General features: G+C 40.8%; 2 protein-coding genes across 4 annotated transcripts in view; both read right to left on the bottom strand.

Annotated features, from left to right (window-relative positions):
- Window positions 1–9,670: 9,670 nt before the first annotated feature.
- Window positions 9,671–15,910, bottom strand: LOC115043635 (complement decay-accelerating factor). 3 transcript variants are annotated; one of them, XM_029502261.1, is made up of 13 exons: window positions 15,481–15,910; window positions 14,818–15,003; window positions 14,582–14,681; window positions 14,093–14,163; window positions 13,813–13,995; window positions 12,696–12,758; window positions 12,451–12,540; window positions 12,189–12,254; window positions 11,387–11,425; window positions 11,263–11,304; window positions 11,108–11,159; window positions 10,425–10,500; window positions 9,671–10,180 (listed from the first exon to the last, which is right to left on the bottom strand). In XM_029502261.1, the coding sequence occupies exons 1-12, from the start codon at window positions 15,554–15,556 to the stop codon at window positions 10,443–10,445; spliced, it is 1,026 nt and encodes a 341-aa protein (XP_029358121.1). In that variant the 5' UTR covers window positions 15,557–15,910; the 3' UTR covers window positions 9,671–10,180; window positions 10,425–10,442. The 3 variants fall into 3 exon arrangements, with proteins under 3 accessions (XP_029358121.1, XP_029358122.1, XP_029358123.1); XM_029502262.1 differs by having other exon boundaries at window positions 12,451–12,522; window positions 15,481–15,899; XM_029502263.1 differs by lacking the exon at window positions 10,425–10,500 and having other exon boundaries at window positions 15,481–15,909.
- Window positions 15,911–21,175: 5,265 nt separating this feature from the next.
- magi3b (membrane associated guanylate kinase, WW and PDZ domain containing 3b) overlaps window positions 21,176–24,420 on the bottom strand; it is a 113,893-nt gene continuing 110,648 nt past the window's right edge. Inside the window, exons 20-21 of the mRNA XM_029502889.1 lie at window positions 23,329–23,467; window positions 21,176–22,404 (exon numbers count right to left, since the gene is read on the bottom strand). Coding sequence (XP_029358749.1) covers window positions 21,332–22,404; window positions 23,329–23,467 — 1,212 coding nt within the window. The 3' untranslated portion in view covers window positions 21,176–21,331. The remainder of the gene's footprint in view (window positions 22,405–23,328; window positions 23,468–24,420) is intronic.

Here is a 24,420-nt window from a genome sequence, read left to right on the forward strand (position 1 = left end):
CACAGTTAGACAAAACAAAAGTGTCAGGTTCGTCTCACATCTCTAAATATTTTTCCAATTTGGCTGCACTGAAGATGATGCAGCATATAAAAAGCGTAGCCATTAAAAAAAAAATCAAAACATGGTTGGTACTTCTCAAACAAGTCAATGGGAAATAAAGTCAATATCACCTTTGGCTTTGATTGGGCCAGTCAAGTATCATGTGATTCCTGTAATAGTCCACTGGTTTGATGGGAACACATTAATAATCAGTAGGGGTCAACTATCAAAACTGTTTTGGAGGAAATCACAACCCACATAAATAAACGTTTCTACTTATATATGGTAATAAATAAGGCGTAGAACACAAACAATATGCAGAGAATTTAAAGCTTTCTATTATTGAATAAATGTTGGGAGGTGATTTAAAAACACATTACCTCGATGAGTTTGCCCCTCTCACTCCTGATAAATTAGGACCTCTAATCTGTAAGAGGATTAACCACCTACCCTATTTACACGTGCACACACTCACAGCTCTAACCCCCCCCCAGCGTTACGCACACACAATGTCACATATGTATAGGCATTCAGTGTTTGCCATACGTCATCTACTCTACTGTGACCCAACCCAGTGGCTCTCCCTGCCCCTCCCACAAACAGCCTGCCCTGTGTGAAGCCCAGTAGGATTTGTTATTCACCGTAGACATTGTTTATATTAGCATTCCATTAAAAAAAGAAACATGATGCACTTGTTTATGATTAAAGAATGATTTGTATCGTCATCTTTCGCACATAACAGTTTTTTTCCAGCGTCTGTTTTTATAGTTCGCTATTCGACAGAGGTGGACAGAGCATATGGTTTGATGTAGCTACAAATTAAACTTGGACTTGCGCAATTTGCCTTCTGTTTTGTTTCGAAAAGGGCCGGTGTGCCTTTAACAAGCAGTAGATGGTCAGGTGACTCGGCAGAAAAGGAAAAACTGCTCCGATGCAGAAAGCAGCCACTGCACACACAACAGACAGCGAAAAGACCTTGTAGTAAAAAGAACCAGAGCATGAGGGAGGTTGAAATAGAGTTCATGAATAGCACAGATGCATGGCACGAGTCAGAAAAGCAAGGACAAGGGAAAGACGGATGAATGCGAGGTTCCGGCCTTCAGAAAACACCGCCGGCTTGAGTTACTCTGGATGCTGACTCTGTGCTCTATACTGGTAGTGCGTTTTGGCCTTCGTTTGGGGTCAAAGTCCACGTCTAAAATAATAATGGCAGCCCTACAATTGAGTGTCAGTGGTGAAAACTTACCACTGACAATCAATTGTCAATTTTTTTTTTATTATTTTTTTTTTTTAGAATCCAAGTTGCCAGTGAAGAGGATTAGGGAGTGACAGACAGGGATATTGTCCCGAAAGACACATGAAGGTTTTGGATTAGTTGCTACGTCACCTTTTCCCATCTACGGTAAAGACAGGATAATGCCGGCCTTTTAATGCCAGACCTGCGAATAAAATCCAGTGAGTTTTCCCACATCCATTGTCTTGGTGTATCACAATAGTAATACTGATGAAGAAAGTCTCAAATGCGTTCCCTAGATATAAACTGTACAGCAGGCCAACACGAGTTCATATTAATTTGGACATATTTCAGAACCACGTTTTTTGCATCTTGTCGTGCAGTGAAGTCCACTTAGATCAGGACCGGGACTAGATGCCTGAGGCAGACTCAGGAGAGGACACAGGATCCTATTGTTCATTACAAAGAAGTCTACAGGGAGTGACACAGATCTGTTTTTTCACTGTATGATTCATAGACAGTTTTTGTTGGGGTTCATCTCTGGTGCCAGTCTGCTGCCGTACCCTTTCTGCGTCGAGATCCTCGTCATCAAATGCACTCATAGCAAATTGGATTGGAAGGAATTGAGCTGCTGTGTCATACTTAGATGGGCAGGCCATGACTCAGAAGTTCTTCTGATTCGTCGCTGTGCCAGAAAACAGTCTGCATCATCTCAAGTTTTTAGCTCTTCTTCTGTCTCGCCCTGTCTGCTCTTCGGAAAGAGCCAGATTAGAATATAAATATAATACCAATTAGTTATTGTGGTGAGTGAAAACTAGTGCGTGCAGATATTTCACCTCAGTGCGTATGATGAAACAGATCGGTGTTTTGTTTCACATTAAATAATCAGAGGTTGAGGCGATCGTAGTCAGACAGTCTTTTATACAAACTTCACCCTCACACCTAAATGAAAGGCAGCGTTCCAAAAAAACTGCAGAGGTTTATAGGGGCAAAACAGGTTTTTACTTGGTGGGGCCAAGAAATCAGTTCTCACAGTCAACGTGACATGAAAACAGCAGCTATATATGTGCCGTAAAGAGCTAGAATGTGTTTTCCTCTGCGTCAAAGAAAGAGGTATGTTACACGACAAACTGCCCACATAGTTATTGTACTCTCTTTTCATTGTAGAGCGAGTCGCTTTTATTGATTGGAGCAGAATAATTCACTTCTTAATGCCGTTGTGACCTGAGTCTTCAGTCTGGTCCACATCATAATGACGGACATGTTTTGTTCTTTTACAGATGCAACAGTGCGTCCAAGTGTTCTTCTTAAAGGTGCCCTCCCCAGGAAACTGGTTTCAGATGGTGTCTTAGAGTATAAAATCCCATCTAGCACCATTTGAAATCGGTGTTCTTGAGAAGGAACTGGCTTTGGGTGATCTGACGGCGAGCAGCTTCATTGCAGTGGCAAACTGCGGATTAATCTACATGTTTTCAACTCTTCCAGGTTTAGGGTACGTTACTGATCAGATTTAGAGATTTGAAAACACATGATAGATGCAACTTTGGCCAACTTGTGCTCTGTACCAGTTCTCCATATAGCTCACATCCAACTGATCTGAAGAAAACGCCCCCCCTCACCAAGGCTGACCGTTTTCCTCTGGTGTTCAGAGTTTCCATCATGTCTAGCACCATTTGAAATCGGTTACAATGTGGAGGGTATATCAACTGAACAACATGATGAAATTCATCACTGCACCAGAAGATGGCAGCATTGAACTATCAGCCATGTTGTCAGCAGTTTGCGGTCAGTCCACTAAATTCATGAAACTGTGAATGAAAACCTGGATGATGTACAAGGTGCAAGCAGGTTTGGACCAAAACACAACTTCATGAAAATGATTTTGCTCTCACTCCTATCCTGCACCTTCCTTCAGAGGATAGAGAAAAATTATGTTTCCCTCTGTCCAATGCAGTGTGGTCAGATTTAGTTTGACTATTATTTTTAAATCACTTAATTTAACACAAACCCATGATGTATTTCCTTCAATAAAGTAGATATTACTTTAAATTGTACACCGTTTTTTTTATGAAGTCTAGTTGTTAAGATTATTTTTGTAATATTATTTGATTTCTCCAACATTTTTTGTTATATTGCAGATACTTTTTGTGTTGTACGATTCTCATCACTGTGTCCGAGACATTTAACATCTAGACTCGTTCTAATTATAACCCCTTCGGTCCAAGAGCAGAGGAAATTCTTTTGATTTTTTGAGCTCTAAATTAAATTTAATTACAGCATGTAATCTTTTAATCCATGCCTGCCTGATTTCCTCATGCTTTATTATTTGGAGATGACACTGCGAGCGAGGGCCAATATTAGCTTAAAGCATGAGGTCTGAAAGTGTCCGAGCTGTTATCCTCCATGTGTTCACTGTTATCATTTTTGCATAGGTGATTAAAAAAAATAGAAATGCATAAATGATTAAGCCATGGTGTCAAGATTAACATGGAAAAACATTATTCTGAATTCAGGTAGATATTAACTACATTTAGGTGACACCAAAATAGGGCCATTGTTTCAGATTTAGATTTTGAATCATCCACTCACCTAGTAACCTTTTAATGACCCTTCCAGTGGCATATGAAAATAGTGTTCAATAGTTTGTTTGCTCTTTTGGAAACAACACTGACTGCCAACATGGGCTACATTCCCATTTTGTCATTTGTAAGAAATAACATTATGATTGTGAAAACCAGGCTTTAATTGCATCGTTGGCATGAAAATTTGAAAGGGCCACGAGGCGTACGCACTGTGCCCATACACCAGCTGTAATTTGCTCCTTGTGTTTATAGGGACACATTTTTCTTTTGACACAAACAAATGTATAAATGAGCGGTCATGTCACTATGCTGGATAAGTCATACTTCTATTTCAGTGGTGTTTCCCCTTTGCTGCCTCTGTTGGAGCTATTAATTACAGATCTTCCTTTACTCTCAGTATCAAATGGCAGTGAAGCCGCACAAACAGAACAGTCTCCTTAATGCTTTTAAATCCTCCAATATGTATTCTCATAGAGGGCTTGTTGAGAAGAGCGCTGTTAATAAAGTCAGCTCTAGTGACTTCACATGACCCTGCTGACCTTTTCAGAGTGATATTAATGCTGAACTGAATCGATACTTGAAAATGGTAAAAGCTTTATGATACAGAATGGCCAAAGTTGAAAGGTGAAGAACGCCATCAGCATGATTTTATTTTTGTCTCTGGTAAGCAAGAAGCCACTCCTGGAAAATGGGTGATAATTTATTCACAGCTCTGAGTGTTGCTATATTAACAGTAAACAGGATCACGCTTAAAGTCCAATTCAATGTCCAAACCCTTAAGAGCCAGTGTGACTTCATCATCAGCATCAGTGATTTTCGATTCTGCATGAACCAGTTGTGGTTTGCTGCATCTGTTTCACTGCAATGTGGTGGGTCTGGTTTAGTTGCTGCCCTCAGCATATGGACTGGGAGGAGGACTGGCTATTAAAGTTACAGATGAGTCATGGAATATATAAAGCTTTGGAAATAAGGGGAAGGAACATTTCTAGATAATTGTGATTTACTTTAAATGCTACACACCCCTTTACTTTCTCATTGAACTTGGCCTGGCATGACATCTCATCAGCAATACATTTGACTGCACTTGTAATCCTTCTAATATCAGGAGCAAACTTGTTTGAAGGTGTTTATACAGAGTCTAGAAAAGCTAACTACGTGAGAAAGAGTTGACAATGCCATCATTGTCCAAGTATGGTAGGAACAATGCACACTTTCTTCACTGTGATGCTCTCAAGGTTTTGCACATCAGTTACACAAACTGACTGCTAGAAACAGAAGATAAGAGCTTGAACAATTCAAACCCTCATTTCCTGCTTCACCCTCCACACACCTGCAAGTGATACAATTAACAGAACTGGGGCTGATGCTTCTGACCTCGATTTAAGTGGTTTCCTACTGAAGGCAAAGCAGGAGTGGGCTGCTCGAGCATAACTAATCCATATTGTTGAAGGTGCTTACACTAAGAGCAGCTTTGTTAAACAGCATGTAAACATTCAATGAGATCACTGCCAAAGTGTTGGTCGACTATTCATGCTCAACATCTGTTTCTGGTCCAAAGCCAACGCCTCAGTGGGAACCATTTAAGTCTTGTTTGTCTAATGCCTAAAGATCTCCATCCGCCCCTCTCATGAGAACAGCTTTGAAAAAGAGCTTCGTTCTCCTCTTTTCTGTTTACTCCCTCATAGTTTATTGTGTCATAACTCATCTAACCACATGTACCACAACCAGTGTAATCACATACTGTAAGTGATTCAGTCAATCACGCCCTTTAACACACTGCCAGGTTTGCCTGACAGTGCCACTGACATGAAATGTCTGAGTGTGTGTCTACGTAGTTCCTTTTTTGTTTACCCCATGTGTAGAGCTGCATCACTTCCTCTCTGGTCAGTTTCCCGCTGCTAGTCATGCTTGGCCACGTGACTGGAGCAGGCAGTCTCACGCCGGTCTGATGTATTTTTCTTCCTCTGTTTAATGACACAAATCAACAAGCAATCAAAGCATCACGGTCTTGAAATTAGAGTGATGGAAGCCAGCTAAAAGTCCAGCTGTGATCCTTTCCATGCAGTTAAAAACTTCCTGAAAGCGAACTATTGATTTTAGAGAATGTATTAAGTTTGACCATCTATGTTTAGATTCTAGCTAATAATTACCTGAAAACATATTTCAATATATGTCAACATGTCAACATATGTAAATCTCAAAATTATATAAAAATTTGTATGAAAATGACACATTCTTGGACTTATGTTTCAACAGTTTTGCCGGAATAGTGTGCAGTCTGTTTTCCCTGAAAATGGGATATTAAGGAGGTTCAGGGTTTTCCAGCAGTGATAATACAGTGTGAACCAGGATGGGTGAGGTTTCGCTTTTGCAATGGAAAACAGGATTGGATGAAGGAGGAATCGTTTTAGATGATGGAAAAATGTCAGGGAGGATACCCAGCCAATTTCCTGCTGTCTCCGAGCTTTTTCACTTGTTCTTGGTGTGAGAATACATATATACTATAAGGGGAGCTCTCCTGAAACTCTGCCCTGAGACATTCAGTGGGAGCTCTAAAAAAAAAAAAAACTGTTATTTGATTTTCCCTACATTGAGGTTCCTGAAATGAAAAATGAGGTTCGTGAAAAACACAGCCATGGCTGTGTGTCTTCATTTGCTCAATAATGTTCGATATTTCTAAACATTTGTCTGAACTATCTAACACAATTTAATATATTCCTGGTGTGTCCGTGGCGGCGCTGGAGAAGAATTGCTTTACATGACACGTGACATGCGCATGTGTGGTTGGAAAGCTGTGGTGCACACTGTAAAGCAGGGCTCCCACTTAGGGCCACTGTGGGATTCAAACCCTGATCTCAGTTCATATGCAAGAGCAATATTATATTATTAGGGATGAACGAGTTCACCACTATCTGTATCTGTTCAGCCAGCTACGTTATCTGTGTCCGTACTCGTGCTCAAAAGGGGCGGGGCTTAAACTGGAAGGGGCGTGGCTTATATGACCATTGTATTTTTAAGCCTGGAATTGATACAGGTTAGTCAGAAGTCGCCATATTTATTGTAATGTATTATTTTTCTTTACAGCTTAATTTGTTTCACGCTAAGGTAAGAAGAGCGAGCCGACCGGGGAAGAAAACATGACCCGCTGAAGAAACAGTGAGAATGAGAAACGCAGATTTGAAACATTTGGGTTATAAAAAGCTATATTAAATTGATGTAGCCGTGTGGACCTATTAGGTTAAATGATGATCTTACCGGGAGACTCCATCAGTTCATCAGTGGGATCATTTCTCCATGAAAATGAAGGCAAGCAGAAGGGACAATTAGAAAGACCCACAGATGTGAGTTTTTCATTGTGCTGTTTTTTTTTTCCTCCGGCACAGGTAGCGTGTTAAAACAATCATCTGGCATGTCGAAATAATGTTTGAAGCTAAATATTGGACAGCGTTTTTTATAAATTGTGCCGCTGATTGTTTTCTCTTCCGGTGGGCGTGGCTTTTGGAGTATGACGCGTCGCGCTCTGTCCTATCACAGGACGCCTTGAGGAGGATTTTGATGTCGCCCCCAGTGAGACGGTTCGATTCCTGGTCTGGGCACCAATATATGGCTCTCTCCAGAGACTAAAGACCACCTCAGACCAGACCAGAGACGGGACCCCTCCAGAGACTAGACGAGAGACCACTTCAGACCAGACCAGAGATGGGACCCCTCCAGAAACTAAAGACCACTTCAGATCAGACCAGAGACGGGACCCCTCCAGAAACTAAAGACCACCTCAGACCAGACCAGAGACCGGACCCCTCCAGAGACTAGACGAGAGACCACTTCAGACCAGACCAGAGACCGGACCCCTCCAGAGACTAAACGAGAGACCACTTCAGACCAGACCAGAGATGGGACCCCTCCAGAAACTAAAGACCACTTCAGATCAGACCAGAGACGGGACCCCTCCAGAAACTAAAGACCACCTCAGACCAGACCAGAGACCGGACCCCTCCAGAGACTAGACGAGAGACCACTTCAGACCAGACCAGAGACCGGACCCCTCCAGAGACTAGACGAGAGACCACTTCAGACCAGACCAGAGATGGGACCCCTCCAGAAACTAAAGACCACTTCAGATCAGACCAGAGACGGGACCCCTCCAGAAACTAAAGACCACCTCAGACCAGACCAGAGACCGGACCCCTCCAGAGACTAGACGAGAGACCACTTCAGACCAGACCAGAGACCGGACCCCTCCAGAGACTAGACGAGAGACCACTTCAGACCAGACCAGAGATGGGACCCCTCCAGAAACTAAAGACCACTTCAGACCAGAGCAGAGACGGGACCCCTCCAGAAACTAAAGACCACTTCAGACCAGACCAGAGACGGGACCCCTCCAGAAACTAAAGACCACTTCAGACCAGACCATCATAATTCTGTATGATTGTATGAGACCAAAGGAAAGCCACAGTTTCAACTTTCAATGATCCCTTAACACGTATTGTTCCGTCATGTTCACCTGGATTTTTGGGATGTCTCGATTAAACCTTTAATCTGATGATGTGGCATGTAAGACACAGCTGGACTTGCACTATAGGACAGTTTTAATGTCAGTGTTCACCACTTTGGTCTAGACTGAAATATCTCAGGAACTATTTGGACTGATGGTTACGTTTAGTATAAACTGTAAAGGATAAATACTGCTCACTTAGCTGATCAAATGAATTTTCTCTAAAACTACCTTGAGAGGAACTTTTGCGATTTTGAATACATTTGAGTAAATATATGAAGAGAACCAGTTGATAGATATGCCATAATTTTTTTTTTATACCCACTGAAGTCTACTCTGGATGAAATTGCAAGATTAGTGATGTATCCATAAACTTCAGCAGTACACTGAGGCACAGTGCTGTTTTGAGCTAAGTATTTAAATCATAGTTTAGCATGGTTAATGGTAACATCTGCACATCAGCACTAAACACGGAGTATGAAGGAAAACTTTTTTCTGCCTCCAAAGAGAAACTCCACCTCTTAGGTAACATACAAAAGCCTGGCATGTGTCAACATAACTAAATGAATCATTTGGAATTCATATCCTGTTTATGATGTATTGTGACGTTACTTTGTCGAAAGAATTTCACAAATTGCTGTCTGGACAATCAAAGAGGGAAGCTATAAACAAAAAAAATGACCAAAAAATGTCTCAATGAAACGTGTGGAAGTTCAGTTGGAACAGAGTCACGAAACTCTCTTCTGATCACAGACGATCCCTGCTCAGGCCTCTGGCAGGACAGCAGGCTGTAGTACAATGAATCACTGTTAGCACATTTTATTACAGGGCTTTTCTCTGTAGTGCGCACACCCCTGCCAGGATAATGGCCGGGTCCTTCACTGCTGCCATGGGTATGAATGTGTTTTTGTAGTTTCTTGTAGCAAAGAGTGCTTCTTTGCAACTGGCGCCTCAAAATGTCAACGTTTTTGTTTTTTTTTTTAGTCTAGCGCTCCTTTACGTAGTGTAGCATGCTGCAGGTTGGCTTTCATGTGATATATTCTTTGTAAGTCTTCATTCGAAACAGCAGTTGCAGTTAATAAACATTTACAGACTTCTGCTCTACAGACCTAGTTACTCATGGTCACAAACATTTTTATTATTTTCCCCTTTACCATTATTACTAAACAGTAGGTAGTTCAGTTACATGGTTCATTAATGGTAGGCACTCTATTCAATTATTTTCTCATGAGACAGGGTCTCCCATTATTTTGAGACCATACTAAACGAACCCTAGAACAATAGACAATGATGGAAGGAGAGTCGGGAAACCAAGAATGCAGCTGATTGTATCTTTATCAGTTGAATGAACCACATTGTGTGTCTCCTGAATCACCTTTTTTATAGCTATGTGCTAGCCAAATAAAAAAAGAATAAAATGGAAACATATGATTTTATAAAAACTCAAAATTATTATTATTTTTTTACACAACTTTTCAGTACTTAAATATGGAGGAAATATCGAAGTGCTTTCTCCAGTTTTCACATAAATAAGATACAAAATAGTAGTGGCATATAATATTTACAATTCTGTGTTAAAATAATTCGTACAAAAATACATTTTTAGAAATTATGCTTTTGATCCTTGGAATGCCATACTTCCATCTGAATGATGATACTACTCAGCAGATTCAGTTGTCAGCCATTTTTGTAGTGCAATTGCATTAAAAGTGAGCTGTCTTTGTCCCCCCCCCCATCGATTCACAGAGGCAGCATTACATTTTGCTGGCTGGCACGTCCTCATGGGTTGCAGATCTTTAACAGATAGGCGCGGCTCCATGTACTGAGCTGGTGTTGATGAGAAACAGAGAGAAAACCATTTGGCGTGAGCTTCACTCACATGGCAGCGCAAAAACAAGACAATCATACACAATTCATGCTTGTCTTTACATTTAATAAGTTATGCTCCCACTTAAACATTGCTACAAAATGAGCAAACTAGACAAGTAAATGGAGATAATGTATAGAATATATTTTAGAGGTATTTTGATATTTTTATGGAGATAATAAATATACATGAATTGACAGATACCTGAGTGAGGAAGGCAATCTAAAGATTTTGGAACTGTAATAACTCCGGCTTCAGGTCTTCTCTGGTGTCATATGAGCTATGGTGTCACCACATAAGGAATTTGTGTCAGAATTGTTGTTTACTTATGTGGTTCTTGTGTTAACATTTAATTAGTTGACCAAAAATGTAATTACTGCATTCTCTATTAGTTATATTTTGCGGTGTTAGTGTTAGTCACCTGTCATACTGTCATAGCTTTGACAGAATTATGATTACCCAAAAGTAAACTTTCATCTTGGCTCAATGAACTGAGATGCTTGCATGAGTATAGTGTTAATGAAAGGTTATTTGCTGATCCAGCAGTTACTTCACAAGGGTTACATGTCACTGCTGATTTTTTTATTTTTTCGAATTCAAGTCATATTTTTCAGCTAATTTTAGACATTTTGGCCTGGTACTGATTTCTGTGTTTCCTCTGCATATATTAGAGGATTTCCTGTAGACTTTCCCATTCCTGAGCCTGACTCTGGAAACACAGATATCTAAATTTTTCTTTGAACAAGTCAAAAAGCTAAAAAGCAGTGAAGAGACTGAACCAAAAGGTAGAAAGCTAGAAAGAGGAAATTGCAGACAGATAAATAGTACAACAACATACGAGCCTTGAAGGCATTAAGAGTGAAATATTAGAATGAAGTATTCCTCACCCTTTTCTCCTCAAAAGAAACTTGGATATGAAGATTGCAATCACACCTGCAACTGTAAAGAAAATAAAAAAATAAATAAAAATCAAGCTTTATTAAACTTGTAAGCACAATATTTAGCTAATCTGTGAATCACAATACGAAAAATTGTACATTACCTACTAAAACGCATGTCACAGCAAGTATAATATATATGTATCCTGAAAGGCACATTCAGAGTTAAACAGAGAAGAAACATTTCTCCATGCTAAGATGTTTTTAGGACTGAGACTTAGAACTCACCACTGCCTATGCCAGTCTTCATGTTGCTGTCCTGTAGGTCTGCAAGTAGAAAACAGTCGTATTAGTCGTCATAAATTGCAATAATAAAGGAAATAAAGTTTGACATTTTGGGGAAAAAAGCTTGTTTGCCTTCTGGTGAAGAGTTAAGTGAGAGGACTGACGCCACTCCAATAAAAGTATGTGTCCATTCAACACATAGCTATAGCTAACAGGTCGTTATATAAAAAGGCCAAATCCCTCTGCAAGCAAGGCTCAAACTAAGAAATCAGTAGATTTCAAGATGACATTCATCTATTTCACACAAAAATGTAAGTGAATACATGATGACCCATTTCATGTGGAGTGCTGTGCCAGACTACATCTTGGCTGCTTCCACTTCCTTTAGTCTCCTCTCTGATTTTCTGGCAACTGCTCAAAAGCAAGAAATAGCCTAAGAGACAACCCCCACCCCATCACCCATCATCATCTGGCTGATATAAGCATGTTTCCCAAAATGTCTCGGTCTTCTTTTTAGCATGCCATGTTATGTTACAGTTGTTAATTTACGTATTCAAGGAAACAATGAGGGTTATGTTTAGGGTTGTATGCTTGATAGTTTACCTTGTCCACCTTGATAATAATACCTATTCTCTAAGTTTGAATAGCAACTAAATTGTTTTTAATTATAAATGGCATTGGCGACAGCATATTTAATTTTTTTTTTTCCTTGTGATGATATACATTATATGAAATCACGTGAAAGCCAACAGACGAAAAAGAAGATTCAAACCCTCATCAGCTTTTTCAAGTTATCTTTCTGTACCTGAAGAATCTGTCGTTACGCTGGCTGTAGTGGCTTCCTCCACCACTGACAAAATGTCTTTAGTACCTTTGAACAGAAATATCAGAAGGACATTTCATTCTTCTGGAGTTTGGACAGCATAAAAGCATCCTGTCAAGCTGCTTAGTCATTTTTCAAACCCATTCTGTGTGCACATAATCAATCCATGCTGCCAAATGTAGCCATGGCTAAAAAAAGGTTTTCAGCCTGATTGATTGGCTGGTTTGGAGACAGTTTTCTGTACCTCCTTCTGCAGATTTGACAGTTGGTGTTGCACTTGCTGCTACTGCTCTTTTTGTGGCCATGGCAGGTGACTCTGTAAAAGTGGACAAGTCTGTAACATGTAAAGTAGATTGTTGTCTAAGTATCTTCGATACCAGTAAACTAAGTCTCCTCAATGTATTGGATTTCTTGTAGTGGGGGATTCAGCAATGAATGAAAATGAAAATCAACTTCCATCTCTAAATTCAGTGAAAAATATCCCAATACCTGGTTCTGGTGAAGTAGTGGTTGCTACTATTTTTGTTGTAGTTATATCCTCTGCTGTCAGTGCTATGAATGAGAAAAATCTGGTGTTACAATAAATAGAATTTATCAGCCACTCACGAAGCTGTTGGTGAAACATGCACATATACACTTTATATTTCATGCACAGGGTGCTATTTTAAGCATCAGGGAAGAACCATCTGTTTATTTCTCACATTGTCACAGTGTAGTATTAAGTGGACAGGCCTGACTAATTACATATGAGTTCAGTTAGCAAACAGAACAGAGCAGAAAAATTATGTAAATGGTTATACTGTCTCATAAAAGAGCTAGATGAATGATGATGTTTATACATGTCAGCTGTATAAATAACTGAGCGTGTCTTCAGTAACACCAGGCCAACACCCATATGAATGTGCACTCTTCCCTGATTGGAAAGTAGATTACAGGAAAACATGTATCTGCTTGAAACCGCACCGCAAACTCATCAGTGTTGCTGCAAGCTTTTTGCTTATAAGATTCCCGTGAACAACTGAGAGGTCACTGAAGGACAGCTTCAGTTGTTTAAAAAGTTTTAGTCTTTAGTCTTGCTGCAAATAATGTAAATATCATGATGCTTTTTGAAGTCGGGTGGATTTATGACATTCCCAGCAGCTGGGGAGTTGACTTGATTTCACTTTAAATGCGACACTGGCAGAAGCTTTGAGTATCTTTAACAGCAGTTCAGCAGCAAACTACAGTGAGCACATTTGTGCAGCATTTATCTTTAGTCCAGATATGTTTTTTATGCACACATTCACAGAGCTCAATATCTGAGGCTTTTAATTAAAGCAAAAGCAGACTAAATCTTTAACGAGGCCTGTGTTGAAATGTTGTAATTCTTCTTCTGACTTCGATTAGTCAAATAACCAATATCCTCATAACATTCATAACCATCCTTTCCAACTGAAGCAACAGTGGTGAGTCCAGTGACATGATGGAAATCAGCCTACAATGCCAATGAAGCATTCATGTTGTTCAGCATGTTGAGACATCTTCTTTATAACTCACCTGACTTCTCATTCGATTTAGCACTAATCCAGAGAATAACAGGTTGAACATTTGGATGCAGCGGACTTACCTTCACATACAGGAGGCGGAGGGTTGTATTTCCCTTTTTCGTCACACATGCTGCTGTCCCCACCGACGAGGGTGTATCCCTCATTACAAACAAAACGTATGACTTCTCCGTATTTCGGCCTGTCTGTAGAGTCCCACACGGTCTTGCCGTTGGATAGGTTTTCAGGTGACGCACACTTCACCACTGAGGGAGAGGCGAAGAGGAGTTTTCATATTAGTATCATGAAGCTGTTGTATTGGTAGAGGTTTCGGGAAATATTAAATGAATGCAAGACATTTACGTTGACATGTGGCTCTCCCTCTCCACCCTGTAGCGTAGCACCGTTTGAAGCTTGAGCCATAAACCTGGTATCTATAAAATTATAAAGGAAAAAGACAAAAAAAAAAAAGCAAAACAGCACTTAAGGAGGAATTAATACTTTAGAGCTGTGATTTTGTAATTCGCTGGAATTCCAGTCTTGCAACTAAGCTCTTAAATAACAACGTAATTACTTTGGCCATAAAAGAAACCAGGTTTCTTATTAGTGAAACCATCAGTTTCAGGCAGTGTCTCTCTTTATCTTCCCAAACTATTTTTGACTTATTTTAAGTTCAGCAACTCCACCTTGAGTTGAGCCAATCTGTCTGCCAGCAGAAGATGCTGTGTGCCTCCTTTCTCTTACTGCTGGAGCTGGTGAATGTTTAAAACCTATTTCTCTAACTTTACAACATAATAAATGAAGCATTATTCAGCCAGTCAGGACTGATATGAGACGATTTCATATACTCACCCTTTATCACATGAGATGCTTATGAGGGCACCAAACAGGGTACCTCTGCTCAAGTTAAAGCTCATATGTTCCTGAGGCGTAGGCAGTCCACAGTCTATCTCTGTAATATCAAAATGAACAGCACATTGCTGCTTCATTCCCAAGTTGGGAAATATGAGTGACACAACAAAGGTGTGTGGTTTAACATTCAACTGTCAAAGGCAGTAGGCAAGTAGAAGTGGAACAACAGGACTCACTTTTGCAAATAAGATCCAGCTCAGTCCAACTTCCACCCGTGCAGGTTGTAACTCCCGAGCCACTTTCTTTCTCATATCCATTAGCACACTCGAAAAGGACGACAACTCCTTCTGGAAACGTATTCAGTAGAAGGGCTTCGTTGGTTAGGACAATATTTTCCCTTCCATGAGGCTTTGGACAGCTGGCTGGAGGAAAAGCAACACCAAGAGGCAACATCAGCAAAAGTAACAACTTGAAACTGATCAACAAAGTGCCTGCAAATGATTTATAAACTGTTCCAGTTCATGAATCTTTTTGTGCAGAGTACCAGAAAAATGACACAGAACTTTTAATGTGAAAAGAAAAGCTCATTGATGAAATAATTCAGCTGTGTCTGCTAAAGCTGATATTGTTTTTCAGTCGCATCACAAAAAAGTTATTTATACAAACTACTAAAGATGTTAAGCAAAGCTGCAATCATTTCATTTTATAGAGGAGAAACTACAAAACGTGATGATTGATTTTCTGAGGAGCTGGCAGAAAATATAAAACAAAACAAAGAAAGCTAATAAAATAAACGACAGTTCGACCTCTCAAACTGTCTGGAGGTCTGATATGACTTGATAAATATTATCTCATTAAACAGACTTGGGGGGGTGGGGAGGGGGGTGGCGTTCACTGACCTGCTGCTTCCAGCACAAAGACAAACAGCAGCAGCAGGTATCCCCTCCGCCCGTCAGTGTGCGGTGAAAAGTCCATGCTGGGCGGCGGAAGGACACCAAAAGGCGCTGATCCGGTCACTAGGTCCTACTTTCCTCAGACGCTGAGCTGAGACTCCACCTGATCCGGCGGCTGGTGAGAAAGTGATCCTCCAAACAGGGAGCTGCGAATGCCCATGTTATCTGCTGGTCAAGCCGGCTTCAATGGTGTGAATGACAGGAAGTGAACATTTCTGCTTTCGTAATAAAAGCAGAAATAGTCTTTGCATATTTTTCCTGAGCTGCATACATCTGTACACACCTTCAGCATGAACCATGAACCTCTCTCTGATTTCACCCATGGCCTTTGTTTAATAAATAATTAATTAATAAATAACATCTCCTTTCAGGTTTTGTTGAGCGCCGACTTTCCACAGTGTAAGTTTTGGTTTTAAATGCTCTGGCAGAGCACACAAATTAAAAATGCATTAAAATTGATGTTGTGGATAATCATTGAAATCTAAAAAAAATAAAATAAAATAAAATAAATAAAAAATTCCACTGAGCATTAGCTATGTGATAAATAATTTATAGCTTCCAGAATGCCAACAGGAAACAAAGTGCCACTAAACAAGCAGACATTTAGTGGTTATGGACAGGGCCAATATTGAATTTAACTAATGTATTCAGTGGAAAAGAGCATAATATAGATGTCAGTTTATTAATGGAAGCACATTTCTGTCCTCTAAATTGCCTCAGTGCAGGTCTCTCTTAACACATTGTGTTTGTGAACAGTTAATGTAAAACATGAGCGCATTCGTTGATGCAGCGTCTTATTTTGAAAAGCAGAGGCAGGAAACTCCGCTTTAAAACACCGGCGGCATTAATGGTGAATTTCTGCAGCGCCCTTCACGGATTCGTGGCACAAAGTGGACCCAGGAGGGAGAAAGGAACAAGCTCACGGCCTGACAACAGTGAAGGTAGCTCAGAGGTGTGAGCGTTAGTTAGATCAGCATGTCAGAAGCACACTTTCTCAGTTTGTCCTCCAGATAAAGCGGCCTGTCTCCGCCCTCCTGCCGGAGACTGAGGTGTTTCCCCCCAGAAAGCAGCAAAGGCAAAACACTGGGCAGATCATGGGTGTGTCCTGGAAAAACAAGGAGGCCGAGGGGGGAAACCCCGTTTTAGTTTTATTCTGTCTGAGGTACTTTGTGCATCAGAAGATGAAGATGAACAGAATCATCTCATTTCAATATGTATCCTTGGTAAATAATAAAAATCACAATCATCACAATCATCATCGTCAAACAAATGAGCAGTGGGGGTTATTCTGGTGAGGACTCATGGTCGTTGGGGTTTTCATTGCGTTAGAGAGTCTGAGTCACTGTCTGTGGTTTGGGTCATTGTCATGGATACATCACACACTTTTATTTATTTATTATTTTTTCTTTTTTCTTTTTCCTCAGAAGAAGAGGTTGTGGCTCATTGCCTCAGACTAACTGAGGTAAGTTCCAGTCAGTTTGCTCCACCGCCCATTCACAACCAGAGAAGTGTGTTGATGGGAGTTGCCTGAGAAACCCACACAGATACGACACACAAACCTCAGGGCAACACAAAGTGAATGGGGCTCCATGGAATCATGACCCTCCTCTTTGGTGAAGTCTTTTGTTTTCTCAACCAGTGAAGGATCACCAAAATAAAGATATATTTATATATTTCTTTTTTGTACATGCATGACCTCACATCACTAGGAAGTAGGAAACTTCACGTTTCACTGGTTTGGGGTTTAGTTAAATGGCCCAGCACACTCAAAGCTTTTAAAACGAGCCCTGTAAAAAATGTGTGGTGCACCCTGTCCTTTTAAGGTATTAAAAAAAAAAAAAAACAACCAAAACATAACTAATGCTTGGTTACCAAGTAGCTTCTCAAGCTCAAAGCCTCCTAAGCTCTGGCATAGTCTCCTTTTCTTATCTTGTTAAACACCCTGTTTGACTCCCTTTTCACCAGCTAGGTGAAGAATGCATCTGCTTCTCCTCACGCTGATATGGGACAAGAGTTGTTCCAGCCCAAACAGTGATATTCGACCGCTGCTGTACGGTCCACCTGCCCTTTTTGGGCCAGCGCATACCAAGAACATGTTGTATGAGTTCCAGGATCATAACTCACCGTGACCTGTACACACATTCACACAGGTACTGCACGTCTCTAAGATATGTAATCTGCATCTGGAGGAGTTTTCTCCTCGATATTCGTTCCAAGGTCAAAAGCCTTCAGACAACTTCCAAGTACTTATTTCCTGCTATCACAAAGTTTCACACAGGAAAGAAACACAACTCTGGATTTCTGTTCATGTTTTGCGTTCTTGTACCAATAGCCTCTACAGAAGGCAACAGTTGACACTGAGCGTAACTCAGAACACCATCTCTCACACAATAAAAATATTTATTTCCCTTATTGGATGGTTAAAATAAAGTTTAGCCTTAATTTAAGTTCATGTACCCTCTTCAACCACGCTTTAGCCAAAACGCTGACTTATTGGAAGTCAGTGACATCTAGTGGTAAAAACAATGAACTGCACTGAAATGGAAAGCTCTTATTTCATTGGGAAAAAAAAAAAACCCAAAACAAAACAGAAAAGCAGGGATCATTTAAATGACAGTACTGAGGCCTGAACCAGTTTAAAACAGTAAATCATGGTGTTTGCGTTCTGACACATCCTCATCATATTTCATCGGGAAATATCCTGGAACAATCCTGAAGCCTATAAAAGGAAACCCTCACCATCTTAACCTTTTTACACAGAGCAGTATAATCGAATCGATATATTTGGAGAAACAGAAAGCAGCTAAGCCACGAACACACCATTTTTGTGTTGGAGACTGAAACTGTAGATCTCCGATTCAAAACCATGTGCAAACACACACACACACACACGTATACATATCAGGTCAAAGACAATTGCTCTTCAAAGAATAATTACCTTCACTTCGAACAGTTAGTAGCAGCCGTTCCATCATTTCCTGCTTATGCCTGAAATAGAACATAAAACATGTCACATTAAAGCCATCTGAGAGCGTTTTTAATAACCAAATAAACCTGCTCATCTACAACTTTATTGAGTTCTGAATGACTGAGCAGGTCTCTCCCAAACCAGGATGAGTCATTAAAAATAATGGCGGCACAAAAGTTTCTGCAGTAATATATTGTAGGCTAGACCTCTGACTATGTCCTTTGGTGCTCAGCTGCAGCTGGTCGGTGATCATCATCCAACCTTTCAGAGGCGAATGGCCAAAAGCTCTGCAGAGGTACGGCACACATGCGCTTGGTCTTTTTTCTCTGACAGCAGAACTGTAAATATTAACCATTAAAAAAAAAATAAAAAATTATCAGTCCGTTGGTTTGTTCCCTGCAGCAAATCCAATGCTGACTAAGTGACCAAATTCTTGAAAGATCCTCTACAGGAGTCACTAACACTAACAAAGGAGCCGCTGAGGAACACCTGCTCTGAGTTATTGGTGAATCAGCATGTGCCACTCACTCATGTATTTCTAGTATATGTTAAATAAACAACGGCGCTCTAGATTCAGAAATATATTGTATACAACCTTTGCAATTCTTAACTCTGACATTGGAATTTTATTGAGGATTTAAGGCCAGTTTCAACGATGCTCTGAGCGGATTTAATTAGTATTTTCTATCCCCCCCAAAAAAACAAAACAAAACAAAAAACAGCGTAGTAATTTCTGCCTGCTTTTGAAATATGGATATTTAACGGTCGTGACGCATTTGTACCATAAGACGCCTCAGAGGTTTCTCTTCTAATTGAAAAAGCATCTCCTTCATGCTGCTGAGAAAAGCAGCTGGCTACCATGACAACTGGAAGTCTGCCATAGTAACAGCAGCCCATGCTGCTTTGTCCTACAAAGGTGTTGTTGGACTGTAGTGTGCCACAAATAAATTTCACACGGTGCGTTTATAATTAGTCAGTCAACGATTGTGATTGTGTTGACAGTGTGCGAACATACAGCTCAGAAATAGGTTAGCATGGTTTTAATGTGTCAGCACGAGGAGTCCTGTGTTTTCAGTAAAACTTTATTTTTCAGTGCATGAACGGAACACCATGACAAGGTCATAATCTGTCCTTTTTCGACCCATTTTTAAATATTTTTTCTCTCTCTCTCTCTTTTTTTTTTTTTTTTACATAAAAAAATAATGGAGCGATTTTAATATACCTCTACTTTTTTTTTTTTCCTTCCCCCGAAAGAGCACTCAGCAAGTATTTATAAAGGTGCTGTACAATGTACAAACATTTACAACTACCGTCTACCTACACAATGTAGAAGATACCACAGGGATTGTTTTTCTAATGAAGCAATGCAAGGCCACAGTATGACACAGAGATGACATACAAAATGTTCAAAGTAAAAGCAGAAAGGAGGAACAACAGTGCAGGAGGAGACATAAAATGAAAAGGGCATTGTCTGACTCTGGACCAGAGTGAACTGCCTGTGCCCGACACTTAGGGTTGGAGTTTGGCCTTAAACAGTGAACCTTTTAGGCAAAAGAAACAGCTTTGTAAAATAACAATAAGAATAATAATAGTTAAATGGCGATGCATTGGTAGCAAGTCAACATCACGAATTAAATACAACTCATGGTCATTCTGTTACTGTTATGCTACAAGGGCAGATGCAGTGCATTGTAATTCATTAGATATTTCAAAGTCAGAATCTGCAAAACATGACACATTCAAATATATATTATATTATATTATATTTCACAATGAGACACGTTTTGAGTGATTGCAAACGTGTGGTACAGCGGTTTGCACATTACCTATACATTTAATGAACTACAAAGATCCATGGTAAGTCTTACCACTGAAGTACATCGGAAATAAGGTGAAAGCTCAAGTAACATGGGACGAATCTTTGAAGTCTATATCAAAATGTGGAATGGTTTGGTACAGCTACATATACATATATTCATCTATTATCTCAATAAATTACACACTAGTTGGTTATCATACACATGGTAAACAAGATCTCAAACCACAAGTTTCTGGTCTTTTAAATGATTCTGCTTGTATGTAGAGTTGTGTCTATAACCACAGAACAGTCTAGAGTCCCCGGTAAAGTGAACGCTTGCTGGGCTGTATTTGAAATCTGCCTGGTGTTCAGAATGAGAACTCTAAACAAGAAAAAGGTATCATCCTCATTGATGTGCAGAACACGTGCAGTAAAAACAAAGAGAAGGACCGACTGCATGCAGTTGAGCAAACTTTGGAGAAAAAAGACAGTCAAAATATCCCGTGATGAGGCTGAGAGCAAAACTAAACCCTGGATGACAGTCACGCTTGGTGTATACTACAAGGGGAAGAGGCTTGGGCCTTTCTCCTTTCTTTGCATATGACTCATTGCATTGTAATGGGTGAAGTGCTGTTGGTGGTCGTTGTTCCACAGGAGGCTCCCAGGATTGGCACATATTCACATTTCAAAATGTCTCGTCTGACAAGGCCCTGAGCACACTGCACATGCTGAAATCCCACATCAAAGATGCTGAAGCAGCGGACAAGGCAGAGGGGAGCTGCTACATGCCACTCCTGATGTCACAGCCCCCCCCCACCTCGCCCTCCTGCCCCCCCCCCCCCCCCCCCCAAAAAAAAAGAAAAAAAAAAAGACCTTGTCAAAAGACGAATCCATGCACATGGTCCGAAGGTAACAAAAGCGGCACCGTGTTGGACTTCTCTGTTTTATGGAAGAACTCTGGAAAATAATCCACTGACGGTACTGATAAATATTCCATGACATGGCTCAAGTCCGGGTGATTCAATATTCTATCACAAAGGGTCGCGCAGAACTTCTGCCTGGGAGAGGATTTTGGCTGAGCTGGGCACTTTCCAAGGGCCAGGGCTAATAGGTCCCTCTGGGCTCTGCTGGGTCCCTGGAACATTGTTTACAGAGGCCTCAAAGTCTTCCCTACTACCACTTTCTTGCCGTCCTTTTGCATCTCTTGGCAAGACTACAGAATCTTTTCTAGTCCGCGTCTCTTTAAAAGAGAAAAAGGATTCTCTTCTCTTCATTGTCTCTTTGTTTCTGTTCCCGTCCCCTGCAGGCTTGCCGTTTCCATTAGCATCTCTCCGCCCTGAGTCTTTACCTGTACCTTTCTCGCTCTCTCGGAGTAGATGAGGGGACGTGCTGTGGTGGTGAGACTGTCCCGCCTCCCTCCTTTTAAAACTTTCAGGCTTGATCCTTTCTCCTCTCTCCTGCATCTCTCTTCTTTGTGTGTATCTTCTGATCTCGATGTTCCCCTCTTTGCCATTTTTCTTTTCATGATTCAAGCTCTCTCTGCTGGATGGGTCCTTTAATCTCCTCTGAGGACCTTGTTGATGCTGTGCATGCTGCAGGGCTGAAGCCACTTGCTGTCCAGCTTGAGGAGACATCCTCGGGCTTGTGAATTGTGTTTTTGTGTGTGTCTGAGACATCCTGTTCCTGCTTATTATTTCTTCCCGTGCCTTACTCTCGGCCTTTATGGGACTTTGATGTTGCTCTTTGGCTTTAGGAAATGTCTCTCCTGTTTTCTTTGGGCTGCTTAGCTCTCTGGAGTCTTTTGTGGGCCTGGTTCTCTTATAGAATTTCGTATGCTCAGCAGAGATGGGAGAAAGCCCTTCTTCCGCCTTCTCTGCCCACTCACGCCTCTCCTTCACCGAGCTCAAACCCCTGCTGCTGTGGGGCTTCGGGCGCTGTGGGGAAATGGTGCTCCAGCTTTGGGAATGTTTCAGTTTGCTGGAGGAGGGAGAGGACACAAAGATGGAAGCCCCGGGGGAATATGGGGAGGACTGGGGTGATGAGTCAGAGAGAAACACCTCTCTGGGGAAGCTTGCGGGTGAAATGAGTTTTTGATCACGTTGACCTGGAAGAAAATTACAAATTTTACATCCAGACAACATGCGCACGCAAGAATATTAGATGTGCCACATTAAATACTGAGAGAAGAAGGAAATTTTAGGTTATAGTCTAGGAGTTAAAGAAGGGAAACACATGAGAATAAAACTAATTACCAAGGTAAAAGAGAAGAGGCCAGTAAAAGCATTGAAGATGTTAGTGTTGGTGCTCAGTGTAGTAGCACACAGTAGAGGAAGCAGTACTACCTGCATCACAGGGAAAGAGAAGAAGAACCAAAACGAAGCAGATGGTTAGGGAGTTAATGAATACAAAAAAAAAAAAAAAAAAATCAGCAAAGGAGGCTCAATAAGAGTGGCGCCACGAGATAGGCTCTATCAATAAAAGGATGAAGTCATTATCGTTAGCTAAACATTAGGCAGATTTATGGATTCACCATTTATTGAACTAATATCATCAACCCCCCTCTGTGTTAACATGTTTAGAAAAGAAATCCAAATCATTTGCTAAATAAAATTTTATCGTGAACATTATTCAAATGCACCTTTGCTTAAACTTGATTAAGAATGAGGAAAACTTTTAAAGACCACTTTTTAAAGAACACTTTGTGAAACAGTAGCTAGAAAGTGGCGAGTTTGGCTTAGCATTAAGACTGGAGAGCGTTGAGCACAAGCACAGCCTGACTTGTTGTTTCTTGCTGCTTTGGGTCTTAATGCTGAGCTCAGGCAACCAGATGGAGGCCCCTGCTACATATTTAATGCAAATACATCCGACAGACACCAATGTTTCCATCTAACTCTGCCGAAAAAAATCCCAGAATTTGATGTGTGAATGTGTCAAGCTATTCCTTTAAGAGACAGTGAAAACACTAAAATCAAGACGATAACTTACACGGCAATAATCAATCAATAAATAGTTTGAGCATTGTACTTACTGCCCTCTTGAGCCAGGCCTGCACCAGGTCGCAACAACAACACCACTTTGTTTCCTCCTGCCTGGATCAGTTCAATAGCCCGTGTGTGGGAAATACCACGTGCAGGCTCCCCGTTAATCTCCACTATCTCGTCTCCGACCTGTCAGCAGCACAGAAAAGCAGCTCTAAAACAGAAACACACCAACCAACGCTTTGCATTCTCTGCTGAGCAACATACAGAAGCTGTATATTTGTAGACACGTATATTTAAGGAGTCTAAATTTTACACCACACACACAGGCAATGTATTACCCTGGAGGTAGCTGTTATTATTGGAGATGACAAAATAACTCAGGATAAACTTGTCAGTCTGTGAGGCTCTAATCAGTGTCGACACCCCTCACCACCCTTGGATAGGCAAAGTCATGCCCAGAAATCACAGTCTGGCAAGGGTAAGATTGATTCCCTCTAGGAGCCTTTATTCTGTTGGCGTCTTCCCGCTCATCACGATAATAACAATGTGCTCATTACATCCCTGTGGCAAAAGCGCAATTCTGACGAACCTCCTCTAAGGAGAGACAGAATACAGGGTCAGCACACTGATAGATCTATGTACATTCGCTCACATGCTCAGCTTCAGTGTGACCTGTCTGAAAACGGATCAGTATCTCACTCAACCACACTTGTTAAGACAGTTGTTAACATGTTGGCTTGAACCTGAATGGATGGACGGATAAAGAATGTGACAGACCGATATGCAGAAATTTATTTTTTTTTTTTTTAAGACCTGCATCACAGCAGCCGAGGAACACGCAAAACAAATCAGATTAAACGCCCTATGAGGTACGCAGCAGACAAATTTCTGAGAAATCTTTATATGAATGAATAACAAATATGAACAAAAAATAAACAAACAAAGACTGTGCCTATATCTGCGCCTACAAGAAGCTGAATTACTTTGCTTCATGAGAACAATGAAACTGCAAACACTTCATTGCTGAAAGCATCTTCAGCGATGTACCTGGCAGTTGTTGAAAGACAATTCATTAGTTTAATCTCTGCTGGATTCAGCACACAACAGGAGTCACATTTCCTCTGATTTATCGCTCCTCT

Source organism: Echeneis naucrates, chromosome 5 (assembly GCF_900963305.1).
Source record: "Echeneis naucrates chromosome 5, fEcheNa1.1, whole genome shotgun sequence".
Lineage (NCBI taxonomy): Eukaryota > Metazoa > Chordata > Actinopteri > Carangiformes > Echeneidae > Echeneis > Echeneis naucrates.

Excerpts from the sequence above, each read along its gene's own strand:
- LOC115043635 (XM_029502261.1), bottom strand. The coding sequence starts at position 15,556 with ATGGACTTTTCACCGCACACTGACGGGCGGAGGGGATACCTGCTGCTG. Across the intron at positions 11,160-11,262 it reads TGTGACATGCGTTTTAGTAG|TTGCAGGTGTGATTGCAATC; the intron begins GTAATGTACAAT and ends TTTTCTTTACAG. Across the intron at positions 10,501-11,107 it reads TTTCTTTTGAGGAGAAAAGG|CTCATATGACACCAGAGAAG; the intron begins GTGAGGAATACT and ends GTGACACCATAG.